This window comes from Mustela nigripes, chromosome 7, assembly GCF_022355385.1.
Source record: "Mustela nigripes isolate SB6536 chromosome 7, MUSNIG.SB6536, whole genome shotgun sequence".
NCBI classification, from domain to species: domain Eukaryota; kingdom Metazoa; phylum Chordata; class Mammalia; order Carnivora; family Mustelidae; genus Mustela; species Mustela nigripes.
This window is the reverse complement of record NC_081563.1, coordinates 24,351,953-24,369,002: the sequence shown is the minus strand read 5'-3', so window position 1 is coordinate 24,369,002 and position 17,050 is coordinate 24,351,953. Positions and strand designations below refer to the sequence as shown.

At 47.1% G+C, this 17,050-nt stretch overlaps 1 protein-coding gene across 2 annotated transcripts in view; it reads right to left on the bottom strand.

Annotated features, from left to right (window-relative positions):
• Positions 1-598: 598 nt before the first annotated feature.
• Positions 599-17,050, bottom strand: part of LBH (LBH regulator of WNT signaling pathway) — a 29,474-nt gene continuing 13,022 nt past the window's right edge. For both annotated transcript variants that reach the window (XM_059405378.1, XM_059405377.1), the window contains one exon: positions 599-1,036. In XM_059405378.1, the coding sequence (XP_059261361.1) occupies positions 848-1,036 (189 nt within the window). In that variant the 3' untranslated portion in view covers positions 599-847. The remainder of the gene's footprint in view (positions 1,037-17,050) is intronic.

The window sequence follows — 17,050 nt, the reverse complement described above, 5'->3', positions numbered from 1 at the left end:
TTCGTGTCCAGCGTCCACCTCGGTGCCCCCACCAGAGTGGGAAGTGCTCCCGTTCCTCCTAAAGGGCTGGGGGAGGGCGAAAGAATAAATCAGGAGAGAGAAGCTCAAGAGTGCTGCCTCTTAAGAAACCTCCAGAACCTGCCACAGCTGGAGCAGAGGCTGGAGGAGGAGCAGGGAGTCCCCCTTTCCCACGCTTGCCTCCGGCCGGCTTTGCAGACACCGGTTTCTGTGGCTCTTCTTTCCCAGCTTCCCGTGAACAGACCAACATAGCTGACATAAAAGCAAAGGCTGGTGGTGGGCAGAGCTGGAGAGAGTGAGGAACGCGTTGTTTTCGGATACCCCAGCAGCCGCTGGCGGGCAACTTCCCAGAGGCCCTCCTCTGCTCAAGGCTTCCTTTCAAACGGGTATTTTATCTTCCGTCTCCTGTCTCCCATGGGTTCTCTTAACCTGAATGTTTCTTATGGGCGATGCACAACTCCCTACCCCCCCCCCCCGCCCCCCCCGGCCCCCCGGAATCCCCCCCCGCCCCCCGCCCGCGCCGGTTCAGATACCCATCTCAAAGACGCACCACCTCCCACCCCCACCCACCCACCCCTGCTCTAAGCGGCTTCCTTTCTCAGAAGGCCTTGCAAATGGTCGCAGAGGGCTCCACTGCCCAGCACGTTTCAAAAAAAGAAAAGAAAAGAAAAGAAAACCAACTCGGTGATTTGCAGGTGCAAAACGGAAGCCATCATTTGACATTTTCAGAACGACTGTGGCTCACTCCCTTCTTCCATCACAATGGGAAAGAACACAGTTCAGGGACAGATGCCGTCTGGTGTGGCCCCCGAGGGAGTCGACAGGGACTCTATTGCTCCTTGTTGTCTTTCTCTGTCTCTTCACAGTTGTCCGGCTCATCCTCCTGGACCAAGAACTCCTCGGGGGGCCACCGGAGCTCCCCGCTCTCCACCTCGCCCTCCGTGGGCTCCACCACGATGGACGGCAGACGGTCCTTGAGCTTGCAGCAGCGGTCAAAGTCCGACGGGTCGGGGAAGATCTAAAAGAAAAGCAGAGCGAGTCCCCATCACCTACAGTCCCCGAAAAGAGAAATCCCGTTGCTCTGTTGCACACACAGGGGGAGGACTGAGCGGGAGCCAGGGAACACACACTTTCTGGGGCCCAGGAAACCATCCCCCAGCAGACTTTAATCCTGAAGCTGCAAGTTTCCAGGGCAGTGCCCCCAAATCTGTGGGGTGGCTCTGTTCGTAGCTTTTCTTGTCTTTTACTTGCAGATAAAAGAACTTGAAATCACGTCAACCATAGTACGCCGCACCTGCCTGCAGCCAGCACGTGACCCTGGCAGCCAAAAGCATGGCCACAAGTACCTTAGCACTGGCGCCCCCCACTCCCCAGGGTGACCATCAGTGACTAGGAGGAGCCAGTTTCCAGGTGCTCTACATACATCGTTGTGAACCAGTACAGTCGTGCTGAAAACACCTGTTGCTAATACTCTCTTAAAGACTCTCGGGTTTGAAGAAGGAGGTGGCCCAAACCATACAGCCTGGAAATGAGTGGTAGAGGAATGGATTCAAACCCAGGTCCGTCGGAGCCCCGTGCACATGGCCTGCTAACACCCCGCCCCTCACACAGATGGGTCCTGATCTTGCTGCAACTCTTAAGTCAAGGCCAAATCAGGGTTGATCAGGGACATGTGCTCGCATAGCCGCAGTCACAGTGAAGCCATGAACAGAATTTTCAGCTGTGAACAGCTCTTGGCTCCTTGGCAGTTCTACCCCTGGAAGTCTTTTCAGAGTCCCGTCAGCGAGACTGTTTTTTTTTTTTTTTTTTTAACACCTACTGTGTGTCCCGCCCAGCGCTGGGAGAAACCCCGCACCAGGCCATAAAATCAAGGGCCATGAGGGGCTCTGAGGATTCCCTGCATACACACTGCCCTGTGACTGCAGCTGACCCAATTCTTGGCCCAGCAGCTTAAATACTTAATCCGATGGGCTGCTGGTCCCTTGCCATCCACAGCCCTCGGTGACAGACCCAAGAGCGGGAGAGAGGAGCCTCTGTCTGTCTGTCTGGGACACTGAGGCTCACAGGACACAGACATTGAGAGCCACGTGGTGCCTTCAAGGCCATCTCTTCCAATGTCTCCATTTGGTAGATGAGGAAACCAATGGCCAGAGGGGACAGGAGGTTTGCTCAAGGTCACACAGCCTGTTAATGTCAAAAGAAAGGAAAGCAAAGTCGGGAGTGGGGGGAGACAACATTTGCAAGTGAGCCTGGGCATTGCCTGAACAAGGCCACGATCAAGACAGGCCCCCAGCAATGGGCAAGTGTCCTGTATTCTCAGGAGGGAGAAGGAATGTCTCCTACAAACTCAGGCCTTCGCAGCTCCTGTGGTGCCCGATCTCCCTGCACCCCAGCCCCGAGCAGTGCTGGCTCAGCCACAGACCACGTCACAGGCCATGTCACAGGCCACATGGGGCTTTCGGGAGTCACGGGCCTCAACAAACCTCCCCAATCCCTGTGGACAAGTGATTATTAACCATTTATCCAATAAAGCCCTATTGCTGGGATTAAGCCTTAAGCCAGCTGCACAACCCAGCATCATTAAAGACTTAACAGGCTCATAAAAAGTATGGTAATGGCAGCCGGGAGGAAAATGAACCAGAGGAGGGGCTAGACGAGTTGGGGCAAAAGTAGACCCCCACTCCAACCTTTCTCTTCCTGATGCAGCCGACCTCCTGGTTCTGCCCTGGATCTATGCTGGGCACACATATCTGATGCGCTGAGCAGGGAGAGGGTCAAGTCGTCTATTTGGCCTGTCCTCACTGCTCCTCACTGGACCTGGAGCCCCTCCATGGGGGTGAAACACAGGTACCCTCCACGCACGAGCTTTGGGAGTGAGGAAGGGGAAACCCAGCAAGGGGAAAGCACACTACAGTTTGCAAAGCTCTTTCAGACCTCACCTCACATAGGCCTGACCACACCTGAGAAGCAGTGAGATCCTGGGCTCTGAGGGAAACATGGAAGGGCCAGGATTCAAACCTAGATCTGCTGTTTTCAGGGCCTCGGCCTTTTGAAAAGTGAATGGATGCCCATTTTACAGATTGAAAACTGACCAGGGAGAGTGGGCAAGACTTGGCGTCAACTGCCGTCCAGCTCAGGCACCAGGATGACCTCTGGGCAGCTCAGCCTAAAAGATGTGCTTCCTGGTCTAGAAGATAAGATTCCTGGTCTAGAGAGTTGTTCTAAATCTTCCAGACCTGCAAAAGAGCTATGAAATGTCAAAAGGAGTTGGGACACCTGGCTCAGCGCAGACCTTGGCCCCTGCCTCTACCCTCTGACCCACCTGTGACGTCCCAACAACCGGATTCTAACTATGATCACCCGAGCCAAGGAAGAGCAAAAGGGACAAGACACAGGGAGACCAGCTGTAGGAAGATGAGAAGCATGGTGGGAGTGGAGAGCGTGTAATTTTGTTTCAGGCTGGGAATAGGTCTTTAACTAAAATTAGGGGGTTAGAATGTTAAAAAGATGATGGTGCTGACAGAAGAAAAGCCAGGCACATTTGTTGGGCAGAAGCTCAACCTTCACAATAATCCTATTAAGTATTTAGTAGTGTGAGCCCTATTCTACAGAAGGGAAAACTGAAGCACAGAGAAAGCAAGCAACTTATTCAAGGCCACACAGCTAGGAAGTGGCTGAATGGGGACCTGCCCTCAGACCTGCAGGACTTCAGATGAGGTGCTCATTGGATAACACACTGCGTAGAGCCACAGACCCCAGGTCCTCACTGTGTCCTTGACATCACTTCCATAACCCCAGTCAAGTCCTCTCAACCGCCCGTGACTCAGTTTCTCCTTTTGAAAAGCAAAGCGACCTTCGCGTCTCACCAGATGGGTACAAATTCTTGGCAGACACAGAGATGAGAAAATGCTTTGAGGACATATGCTGAATTAAAATCGGAATGTCCTCTTTGGAGCTGTATCAACAAGATGACAGTAAGTATGCATTCAGTAAGCAAGAGGTGGCAATTCTCACATGGTAATTAAAATAACTCCAAACAATGCCTTCCCTACCAGGAGCTGCACAATTAAGTCTCTTAAGTCCTTGGGGGGAAGGCTGGGCATTGAATTTCTGATACTGCTCAGTTGCCAGAGAACTTTGCTCCCTGAATTGCTCAAAGCAGGTGCCGTTAAAAAACAAACAAACAAACAACTCTTTTTTTTCTTGACAAAGTCTGCTCCCTGAATTTTAAAAAAAGCACTCTAATATTCTCACCTTTCCATCAACGATTTTAATTTTGTATCCAATAATACCAATTGATGCCTCTGAAAACTGGAGCTCTCTCCCAAGACAAACAACACGCACCCGGAACCGATCAGCTTCTCATTTCCTCCCATGCAGACAGAAAGCCTTGCAAAGTGTGGCTGAGTATTCTGCCGGCACAATCTTATCTCCAACAGCTGCTTAAGAGGCTGACCCTAAGGAGGTTGAGATTTTTCCACTAAGTCATGCTTTTTAATCATCTAGGCAGCAGAAAAATGAGAGGTTGCAACTGCAGTGTGACGGGGTGGAAAAAAGGACTCAAGTCAGACTTGCCAAGCACATGACAGGTAGGGCTGGGGCGCCAGGCCAGCCTGGCGTGCTTTCTGCCTGCAGGAGCTGGCAGGGAGTAACGAACTGCCCCCGGTCCAAAGAGACACTGCTTCTGGTTAAACCTCTCATTCCAATGTGCCCCTTTTCTCTACAGTGGGGAAGGGCAAGCAAAAAATAAATAAATAAATAAAAGAAGAAGAAGGAAAAAAAAAAGAATCCTTTTCCCCTCCCTCTGCAGCCAAGACTCCCCTCCAAGAGGTCCAGAAAGGAAGTGGAGAGGCTCTGAGAAGCATTTTCCACCCTAACCCCCACCGAGGGCAGGGCAGGTCTGGAAGCATCCATCCCCAGCTGTGGTTTTCTCAGGCCTACCCTGCCCTCCTTCTGCCAACACTGGATTCCACATCCAGCCACCCAGCTGTCCTATGCGGCTGCCAGGGCTGAGGGCTTGGATGAAACTCATGGACGCCCAGTTCCTTCCTTTACAAAGGGAGTGAAGTCTCAAAGATCCTACACACCGTTCTGGCTGGGTCCTGCGTGACCCACTGCGTGGAGACGGCAGGCACGCAAACATGGCGCTCGGGAATCTTACAGAGGACATGTCTTCGGAGGCATCCTTGGCCAGGGGGGCCTCTAACCCCAACAGGCCCTGACATTTTGGGAACTCACATGGGTTCATTTGAAAGGTCAAGGGAGCTTTAGGACCTTCCATGAGAGAGAGATGGTCCATGAGATGGAACTGCGGCTGCCAATATACTGGCATTTCTGGCTGTGTGGGTTAGAGCCGTCCACTAGAACTTTCTATGACAGTGGAAATGTTCTTTAGCTGCACAAGCAGTAGCCAGTGGCCACAGATGGCTACTGAGCACTTGAAACAACAAGATAAACTGTTAATTTTTTCTCTAACTTGTATTAATATAAATTTATCTGATATACGTAAATACAAAATAAATTTAAGTGTAAATAGTTGCGTGTGGCCAGTGGCCGCTGCATTGGTCGGTGCAAACACAAACAGTTAAATATGAGGACCATGAAAAGAGGGTTGTCCAGAAAAACCGTCAGGAGGTTTGGTCAATGGGCCCTCATGGGCAGAGCCTCATGGCAGAAAAAAGTCGAGCTGGGGGCGGTGGTGAGGAATTAGTCAGAAACCTTTTTGCTTAAGTGTAAGAGCTGCTGGTCAGTCAGCTCCTATTTCACCCGTGGAGGGGGAATTGAAAGGTAATAGCAGATCTTCAAAGGCCTGAAATTTGGGGGCCTAGCTATCAACTGTCTGCCTCTAAGCCAGGTGACCTAACCCTCACTGCTTCTGCGGTGGGGAGAGAAGAGAGGAGATGTCTGGCACCTGGGATGGAAAATGTGAGCAATTCTGGTTGAAGCGGCCCTCCCCTGAGTGCACATATCCCTCAGCCATCATCCCTGACAAACAACTCGAGCTGGCCACAAACTGGGCGGAGGGCTCAGCAAAGAGCTGAGAGATGCTAATAGGGAAAGCGGACACCAGCGGGAGCAGGAGATGAAAGGTGGCAAACTGGACACACAAAGGGCTCATTACCAGCTCTGCAAGCTGAGACCTCTGGAGCGTGGGCAGCTCGCTCCTCTTTGCCGGGCTCCAACAGAGGGATGAGGTGTACTGGGGTAGGGTAGAGAGAGGAGATGGGGCAGAGGGCCTGAGGTGGATAACCAGGCAGTCCCCAAGGCACTGAGAGGGACCTGCCTCGCACACAAAACCATGCAGTGAGCCTCTCCCCTCTCTGATCCCAGAGGGGGAATAATCAACCTCAAGCCTGTGATGGAAACTTGCCACGTCCACTGGTGGTAGACCAGGAGTCTGAAAGATTGGGCTTTAACTTTGCCCCCATGTCTTCTTTATTATCTCTGTGACCTTGGTCCAGTTATTGTAACTTCTCTGAGCTTCAGTAGCCTCCTGAGTGAAACAAGGAAGGGATTTCTACTTTATAGGATTGATTACACGTTCCTGCATGTTGAGTCCCAGCATAGGACCCAAAGGCTCGAAGCTGCGGTGGCCCATTTCCCTCCTGTCTTCATCTACAGGTTGGGATTAATGTTAATTCCCAACTCATAGGGCTTCGGAGAGGATCCAACATAGGTATGTGTGAACATGTTCTGTAAACTTTAAATTCTTAATGATGGCTCTCATTAAGTAACACTGGGGTCCCCAAGGAGAGTTAGAGTGAGGTCCCAATGGCTTGGACCAGGAGCAAGTAAGCAGCACTCCTGGGCTTGGGGTCAACAATTCTAGATCAGGTCCTTTGGAGAAATGTATTAGACTTCATTCACTTCTCTCCTGGTGTTTCTGTCTTTCCAGGGCATGGGTTAGGCCAAGCAGAACAAAAAGCACTGTCTTGTCCAGATCCTGGTCTTCCGTAGAAGCCCCTGCGGCTAGCAATCTTTTTCCCTTATGCACCTCCACACCCCCGCCCCCCTCTCAGCCCACTCCAGCAGTCGACTGCCCGGGCCATCAGACCCCTCCTGTCGCTCAGCTTCCCAAAGTCTGGGTTTCTTATTTTTCCTGCAGAACAACAATGGATTGGCCATGTGTGTTTATTCCTTCCTAGGAGTGGCTGGTTTCTAACAATGGGCAGATCTCCACCAGCATCCTGCTCTGCCAAGGGAGCAGTGAATCCAAACAAAAGTCACCCTGCTGTTTGTCCCCTAACAACATGTGAAGGCAAGGAATATATGTATGTTCTTCGAAATACTTGCCTCCTGCTATTTTACCATCATCACCACCATCATCACTATTTGCATTTTACTGACTTTTCAAAGTGCAATGTGGTTAGTAAGAACAGAAAGAACCAGAGAAAACAGCAGAGGGGCTCCTAACTGGATTCAGGGAGGAAGAACAGTCTCATCTCCAGTCGGATGCAAGTCACCTCATTTCCCATCCCTGATGCTCTCGCTCTGCTCAAATCCCTCTGGTCTGGGGCTTTGGAACATCCACCCTACTCTCTCCTACCCTTCTCTGGTGTCTCTAATCCTATGAGGAGACTTGAGGAAAGATTTCAGGCTTTGTAACAACTGTGGGTTCTCCTTCCTTTGGATTAGAGATGCTTAAGCCTCCAGCCCTGAAACTTAAAAGAAAAGGAAATCCTCCAGATAAACACCATCCTTCATAAACATCTCTCAAACACACACCCATCCTGCAGGTCAAGAGTTCCAAATTCCAATTAATTAGCACTAATTGCTACTGATAACTCTGGGCCCAGTGAGCTGATGGGGATTTTGGAAGGTTAAAGAACATTTCTCAAAGCTCTCCAGAGCAGCAAGAGAAAGAGCGCCATTATCCGGCATAGATGATTTCAAATACCCACATCCTATTGACTATATTATCATTGCCCTTTAGAAAGAAGACATGCCTCCCAATCACCTCTGGGCCCCTAGGGATGACAGATCCCTTTCTCCATCCTCCTCCATTAATACTGGCCAAATGTCCCAAAGCATACCTCCTCTCATTCAGAAAGCCCAAAATGGCAAAGCTACCATTTCTAACCATTCTCTCATTCTTGGTTTTGGAGACAAAAATCTTGAATGTTTGGCCTAGTCCCACAGACCTCCCGTCATTGTCTGGATTCCCCTTCCTGACCCCTAACCACTTGACTTCCAAACACGTCCCTGCATGGAAACAGCCCCTTCAAGTCTCTGAGGACTTCCTTACAGTCCTGCCCCATGGCCTTTGCCTGGCTTTCACTCAACACCACCTCTGTAGCACCCCACCAGGCCATTCAGCCTGCTTCAGGCTTCACGGTCTCTCCTGATTCATATGCCCCTGCCCTGGCTCATCTACCTTTATCTTACCTAGACAGATGCCCTCCCTAGACTAGGTGTCATCCTAGGCTTCTCTTCAGACTCTGCTTCCTGGCTTCACCTGTCCATCACAGGCAGAGGATTTCCCAATCTACAGCTGCACTTCCCTCCTCCCACCTTCCATGAAACATCTCCACTTAGATAACATCCATCATCTCCAACTCACTTGTCCCAAAGTGGGGTCATCAGCTAATGGACCCATCTTCCTTTAAGTTAAAAACTTTTTTTTTTCTTCCCAAACAGGAAGCCTTGCTTGATAGTAGGCGCTATAAGAGAGGTCTGGAGATTTTACTTGGTCAGAACTGCAGTACTGATGCTACAACACTGAAACGAACAAGGCTGTACTCCTAGAAGCTGTCTATACTAGCAAGGAGGCAATGGCCCTGTTGTCCTCTGATCAGACCTATTCTTTCTGTTCAGTCTAGAGCAGTGGTTCTCAAAGCTCAGATCCCAAGCTCCTTTCCTGGAAGGAGTGTCCACAGAGTTAAAATACTTTCTTTCTTTCTTTCTTTTTTTTTAGATTTTATTTATTTATTTGATAGAGATCACAAGTAGGCAGAAAGGCAGGCAGAGAGGGAGAAAGGAGGAAGCAGGCTCGCCGCTGAGCAGAGAGCCTAATGCGGGGCTCGATCCCAGGACCCTGAGATCATGACCTGAGCTGAAGGCAGAGGCTTTAACCCACTGAGCCACCCAGGCGCCCCTAAAATACTTTCTTAATAGTACAAAGATGTCATTTGCCTTTCTCCCTGTGTTGACCCTGGCACTAATGGCATACAAAACACTGGGGGGTGAAATTGCTGACACCTTGGCAGAATTAATGAATGCAGCAGCAGCAAACTGTACCTGTAGTCATTATAGTCTTTACCACCTCCAACTCACAATAAAAAAAAAAAAGAAAAAAAGAAAAGAGAAAAGGAAAAAAAGAAAAGAAAAAAAGACCTAATATCCTTGATAAAGCAGTCAAAATGAATTTTTATTAAATAATGCCTCTTAAGTACATGTTGTTTTAGTACTGTATGTGATAAAATGGAAAGCCAGCAGCAGACAGCACTCTGCTGCATCCCAAAGTACAACAGTCATCTCAAGAAAAAGCACTCATGTGATGCAGTTACCAGCTCAACTAGCCACTTCCCCCATGGAACACTGTGTCTACTTGAAAACATGACTGCCCAATAAACCATGGTTGTTTTGACTTGGGTATTCGGGGGACATGTCCTCAAAAGTGAGCAAAATAAGCACATCACTTTGTGGAAAATGACTAACAATATTTGGTCCCAATGATAAAAAATCAAGCTTTCAAGCATAAATCGTATCAGCCACTGTAAACATGTCTGTTCCCTAATACTTGAAGGTTTTTTGATGAGACCGGTAAAGACATGCATAAATGTGACTTTCTGATGTTTTAGAATGCAATGTGTCCATATTTGGAAGCTCTGTCTTACTCATCGAACAGGTATTTTCCAAATGATCAACACATCACATTACAAAACCAAAAGTGGAGAAAGGACCCATTCAAAGTGTCAGACAGACTGCTGCTGGATTTGAATGGAAGAGTACAAAAACCTCACTGATAAGGTTTCAGATTCCACGTTGCTGCTAGCCTTTCAGAAACCACCACTTGTTGAATTTTCATGAAACAGCAAAGAAAAAATACCTGAATAAGGCTATGAAGATATTTCTTCCTTTTCTTAACTTTTCTAACAGATCTTGCATGGCCCAGATTGTCTTCATTTACTTCAACCAACACGTATGGCAACAAATTGAATGCAGAAGCAGGTATGAGAGTCTAGCCATTTTCTATTAAGCCAGACATTAAACAGATTTGCCAAAAAAAAATATGTGAAACAATGCCTTTCTTCTCACTAAACTTTGGTCTGGGTTTGGTTTTTAAAAACATATTTATCTTTATTAAAAACCGTTATTTATATTAACATGTAATGGTTTTACAGCTATTTTAAAGGGATTAAAACATGAAAATTTTAAACATTCTGTTTTAATATCAAAAGACAGAGCCCACATAAACAAAGAACTCTGGGGGTCCTAAATAATTTTTAAGAATGTGAAAGGGGCTGAGATCAAAACATTTGAGAACTGCTGGCCTAGAGAAAAAAACACCCTCCAGAGGATGACCACATTAAGTCAAGGTTGAAGGAAGAAGGTATGTTTTAAAACTGGAGAAGACTGGAGAGGAACACAAAGTTGCCTTCAAACAGCTAGAAGGCTGACATGAAGAAAAGAGCAGATTTCTTTCTAACTCCAGTGGGTGGAGCTAGGATCAGGACGGAGGATTTCACCTCATTACACAACCTTCTAACAAAGGTGAGAGAATCCACTCTGTCCCGTAGAGTTGGGGAAATCAAGGCCAAAAGAAGTGATGTGAGTTTCCTCCTGAGATGACAGAGTTCTGTAGGAGCAAAGCCAAGATTAGAAACCAGTTATCCAGATTTGTAGCCCATCATCCCCTGTGCTGAGATGTTCTGAAATGCCATCGCTGGTTATGTCCAAAGAACACCTAAGTGACCCAAGACCACACTGCAGTCACGTGTACTCCCCCGTCTGAGTGGCTCTAGTGCCAGTTTGAGTCCACCTGCTTATCTACTCTCTGAAAGAATTTGGAAAAACTCTGTGTCCTTCCACATGTTCTTAAACTGACATCTAAAACTCCTGATATATTACAAACATGAACATTTTCTTTTCTTTTTTTCTTTTAAGATTTTATTTATTTATTTGACAGAGAGAGATCACAAGTAGGCAGAGAGGCAGGCAGAGAGAAAGAGGGAAGCAGGCTCCCTGCTGAGCGGAGAGCCCGATGCGGGGCTCCATCCCAGGACCCTGAGATCATGACCTGAGCCGAAGGCAGAGGCTTTAACCCACTGAGCCACCCAGGCGCCCACAAACATTAACATTTGAAAATGGAATTTTTATACCACTCTTTTAAATGTACCCAATGTCTCATAAATTCCAAAGTAACTTGGTATCAACTATCACCCATGAAAAAACTCATGAACAGGACACCTGGGTGGCTCAGTCGCTTAAGCATCTGCCATCACTTCAGGTCATGATCCCAGGGTCCTGGGATGGAGCCCCATGTCTGGCTCCCTGTTCCACAGGGAGTCTGCTTTTGCCTCTGCCCTTCCCTCCCCAACCCCCCTAACTCATGCACTCTCTCTCAAATAAATAAAATATTTAAACATTTAAATAAAATATTTAAAAAGATAAAAAACAAACTCATAAACAAGCTCTAAAATCTTATTCTTTTCTCTGCTTGAAACTGTATCTCCATCCTACTGTTCATTGGAATTTTAATATTAAGTTTTTAGTCATTAGCTTTTTTCATACTTCTCTGCAATAGACAGTCACATATACAAATGGACAGTTAATATTTTTATGTCAAATGACCCTAAGGCCTGTTAGCAACAACAAATCTGGACTGGCTCATGGCAGCTATGTAACTGATCAATAAACATACCGCAAGTAATTGTTCCACACAAAGGTAATCTTTTTTATTGGTTTCTTCATGTGATAGATCGGCGGGATTTTATGGAACTTCCTAGGCAGTAGCATTTTGAATGGCCCATTTGTCTGATGACCTTCTGGTTTCTACACCCTAGGGAAAGTCACCTTAAAAGACTCAGGAGCAAGAAGCAGTTCCTTCTCTTATAAAGGGGGTGGGGGGGACGGAAGGGCAAGCTTAACAAGAAAGTAGGCAAAGAACCTGGGGAAGCCCGGGTTCAGGAAACGGGATTTTCAAACAGCAACACAGGGAGGCTAAAGATGTGGGACTAGGTTTCGCGAAAATACTCTCTGCTGTCACATCCCTTCGAAAATTTCCGTGAACCCCAGGGGCAGCTGTCCTCTGGTTTTAACACTTTGTTAAAACATCAAGTAGTATATACACGGAGCATTATTAACAAGTAATTTGGCCTGAGAACCTCTGATCTCAGGCTGCCGAGGAAAACAGCCAGAAAAGATACTAAGGCTTCAACTGCCACATGTGAGGGGCAAATGACCAAAGAATCACAGGAATCATGATTGAGTGTTAGCTGATCTTTAGGAATGCTTTCATCTAGAGGATACGAGAGTCGGAGAGAAGAAATTCCTTCATGATAACAATAGTGATGCCAGTCTCCGGAAGTTGGACACCATGGTAATTAACGCCTACTTGTCCACATACACAGGATGGCTCAATTATCTTACTTACTTGTTTAAACACATAAAAATAAAACTCTGTATCACTACATAGATGGAAAACTAGTATTACTTGTCATAAGCAGTAACCATAAAAATATACTGCCATTTCTAAAGTTTGTGTTAACACCTGAACGCACTTTGTAAACCACCAGGAATCTGCGGACCCTACTGGAACACTGGCTTGGGCTGCTTACTTGTTGCAAAGAACCTGAGGTTTGCATAGTTGTTAGGTAAAAGGCACCTGAGTTCTGGGCCCAAAACTTCTATAATGCTCAGATCTGCTTCTAAGAGCCCAGTCCATCCTGGATTCCAGAGAAGCCATATTTCTAAACCATGACCATTCCATGAGCCACACGTGGCACCCCAAGAGAGCATGATGGCTTAGGGGACCATATTTGCATCTGTCCAAACGTCATGGGTCTCCAGGCAGAGATGATATCACTGGTCTTCCTCAAGGTCACTTGGTGTTCCATTGTCATTAACAGAATAAAGGAGACAAGTAGGACAGTTGCCGACCCACATGCATCTGTAATCCAGAGTGTGTCATTATACCCAGGAAGGGACAAAAATATGATCACCAGCTATTTTGCAAGGCTGGCTAAGTGCTGCCTAACCATCATTAGTTGTTATCGTCTCTGCTCAAAATACACAAGGAACAAACTACAAGAAGATGTACAACATCACCTAAACACTCTGAAATAAACCAAACACCTTTCTGACTTTTGCCACAGAGCGCTTTCATGATCTCATCTCTATAGCTTTTATACCCCTGAAGTTCTAGGCGCTAGAGCTTTCCAGGTGAGAAGATTCTCTTCTAATAAACCCTTCTATTTGTTTTCTGTCTTTAAAGTAATATATAATCAAGAAGCTTAATGATGTTGAATCTCTTTGAATTAGTACTTCCAAGAATTTATTCCAAGGAAAGAAATCAAGTCTATGCAGAGATTCATGTAAAATAATGTTCAGAGCAGTGTTCTTTGCAGGAACAAAATGTGGCATAACCTAAAAAGATTTGGCAGTAAGAAGTAACATGTAACAAAACGAAAGGCCTTTTTCCAAAGAAAAACAAATGGACAGAGTCACAAAATTATAGTAAGTGAAAAAAAATTTACTAGAGCATACACATATTTATCCCAATTTTATTTTTTTAAACATAAATGTATAAAAAATACTAGAAGTTGGGTGCCTGGGTGGCTCAGTGGGTTAAAGCCTCTGCCTTCAGCTCAGGTCATGATCTCAGGGTCCTGGGATCAAGACCCGCATCGGGCTCTCTGCTCAGCAGGGAGCCTGCTTCCTCCTCTCTCTCTGCTTGCCTCTCTGCCTACTTGTAATCTCCGTTCTGCCTACTTGTAATCTGTCACATAAATAAATAAAATCTTTAAAAAAAAAATACTAGAAGTAAACATACCAAAATATTTCAGTGACAGAAATATGGGTGGGTTTTTGTATTTTAAATTCTTCTAAATTTCTAAAAGAAACCAGTATTATCTTTATAGTTATAACACACACCACTCACACACACAACTTTTGACTTAGAAACTGTCCTAAGACTCTACTCTGAGAAAAATGTATCAACTATGGACAGACTGATATATAAAGTTATATATAAATCATCACATAATTTGTAAGAGGAAAAATAGAGATAATCTAAAAGTTTTCAACAACTGGAGAATGGGAAAAAGAATCATGTTTTAGGGGCACCTGGGTGGCTCAGTGGATTAAGCCGCTGCCTTTGGCTCAGGTCATGATCTCAGGGTCCTGCGATTGAGTCCCGCATCGGGCTCTCTGCTCAGCGGGGAGCCTGCTTCCCTCTCTTTCTCTCTGCTTGCCTCTCTACCTACTTGTGATCTCTCTCTGTCAAATAAATAAATAAAAAATCTTAAAAAAAAAAAAAAAAGAATCGTGTTTTAACTTTAGGATCTAATACTGTACACTTATTAAAAATTCTGGCTTTGAAGCATTTTTAAGATAAGTTGAAATGATGAGATGCTGACGACTTCCACACTGGTAAGTAAAAAAAAAAAAAAAGCAGAACGCAGCTCTGCAATTTTGGCTATGTGAAAATATTAAGGGCGCTGGAAAAGATGCTAAAATGTGAACAGCTGTGATTTGGGCAAGGTGAGATCACGGTGATTTAGAAAACAAAAAGGTTAAAGAAAATTAAAATTCCATCCTGGGCAGAGGTTATGAAGACATGGCCAGTGTCTTCACAGTTTGGGAAGTAACTTTGAGAAGTAAGCAAGAGGACAATAAAATACATACTCTTCAATGAAAATGTGAAATTACTGGGAAAAGGAAGAGAAAATTTTCCTATCATCTCAGCACTCCATTCTAAAACAACCCCTATTAACATTCCACCAGCGGCCCTTTGGTCATAAGTGAGTGGGTGTGTATACACGTGTGCACGTGTGTGCATGCGTGGGTGTTCGTGTGAGTGTCTACAAGTGTGTGTGTATGAGTCTGAGTCTTCAGCAGGCACCTGGGGCTCTGTCCACAGACATCAGTGGCTGAGCTCAGTGCTGCCCACACACTTTGGGCTAATAGTGACCTACTAAATCAGAGCTTGTATGCAGGTGTATGTCTGGAAAAAAACATTCGGGAATTTGGAAAGTCAAGGATGCTTCTGAAATCCACAGGGTGGACCAGTGTTCTACAAAGTAAAGGCAGGACCCAAGATCAAGATATATTATTAATTCCGTCTGAGAACCACCTTCAGATTCAAGTTAGGTTAAGGTCAGACCTAGAAGCCAACCACCTCTGAACTTAGATTTGTGAATGCCCTTCAGGCTCAGGCCAATTCTACTTCGGGTGAGAGATCCAGAACCTTCCTTCCTGTTGGTTCCAATAATATCTGTGGCTGAGAAGCAAGCAGTCAATGCTGCTTCAGCTAAATGCTTGGGTGCCTCTTCTCTATAGTTTGCCTAAAAAAGGAGTTTCTGACAGTGCAGGCACCTAATGCTAGCAGTCAGGGGGCCAAAGGAGCTCCCAAACTTCCTTTAAATATAAAATGCTAGCTGAACAGTAGTCTGGAGAAACTTCTGGCAAATTAATTTTCTTCTAAGAAGATCTGTGCAATAAGGGACCTCCCCCAGCCAAGGAATGAAGCAGCAGACACGAGATCTGATTTGCTGATCAAGAATCCCCCTGGGGTGGGCAGGCCACAGGTGGCAGAGGCAGTCCAGCGTCTCTGAACTGGAAAGGAGTGAAGGCTTGACAACGCTGAGCCCCATGTGAATGAGGGCCTGTCTTCCTATGCTCCCAAGATTATTTCAGGACTTGGACCTGAAAGATCATTTCAGGACATTCACTAGACACCCAGGAATAGCTCTTGGCTCCGGTCACAAGATTCGCCACCCAAACTCATCCCTTTCCCCAATGGTACAATCCTCCTTTCTATTCAACTTCGAAGTCTGGGCCGATGTCAAGAAGACGCTGATGCTTTAAAAATCTCTGCCGTGGCATGGCTGTGGGATGGCCTCGGTAGAGGGATAGCTCTGTGTGCGGGAAACGGACAGGGGAAGGGTCCAGTGGACCCCTGCGAGCTCAGGACACAGGGGCGCAGGAACAGAGCAGTCTCAGACACAGCCCCTGGCTCCGGAGAGTGAGGATCGCGCCACCACTGGACAGGCGTCAGGCCTAACACAGGCCCTTTGAGAGAAGGCTGGGCTGCTCGGTTCTAGCGTGCAACACGTTGGCCGGGGAAGTGAAGAAAGCTTGTTCTCTCCCTGGCCATGCGACAGACTGTTGTGACCACAGCGTGTGAGCTGTTGGGGGGGCTGGGGGCTCCCCAGGGGGCTGATTCCAGCCTCCTGCAGGCCCTCACCCCCTGGGGCACTCTAAAACAGTGAACACGATGTTTGTGTCAAGGCTTTGGGCCTAAGAAGGAAGGCACTGGGTCCCTCAAAGGAGAGCTGATCTGAACGAGGTAGGCACGGACTTAGAGGCCACGTGTGTAGACACATGCCCACTCAGAAACGAGGCGCTCCTTGGGCTTTGGCCCCAGGTGACCCGAACTGCCTGTTTTGCCTCACCTCGTTATGAGCTGTACCAGGGAGGGAGCGGAGCGGAGGGAGTGGGGAGAGGAGAAACAAAACTTGCTGCAATTCCAGTAACACGTCGTGGCCACAGCTGGACGTGTCCTGCCAAGTGCTCGGCAATTTTAGCTTTATTTCCCTCCAGGGACAACAGAGGCTTTTCAAGTCTGATGTTGTAGAAGATGATTTCCTAGTGACCGTGGGACTTCCGTGAGGCCACGCGGCAGAGCCTCCCAAATTCTTGAGAACATGTGGGGTACCACCCCTGGGCCTCACCAGGCGGTGGATGGGTTCCCCCCCCACCCCGGGAATGGCCTCCTGAGCAGGGCTTGTCGGGGAGGGAGCTCAAACCTCTCTGAGCGCTGAACCCTGGCCGGAAGCTCGACCTGTCATGTATTTCAGCACATGCATTT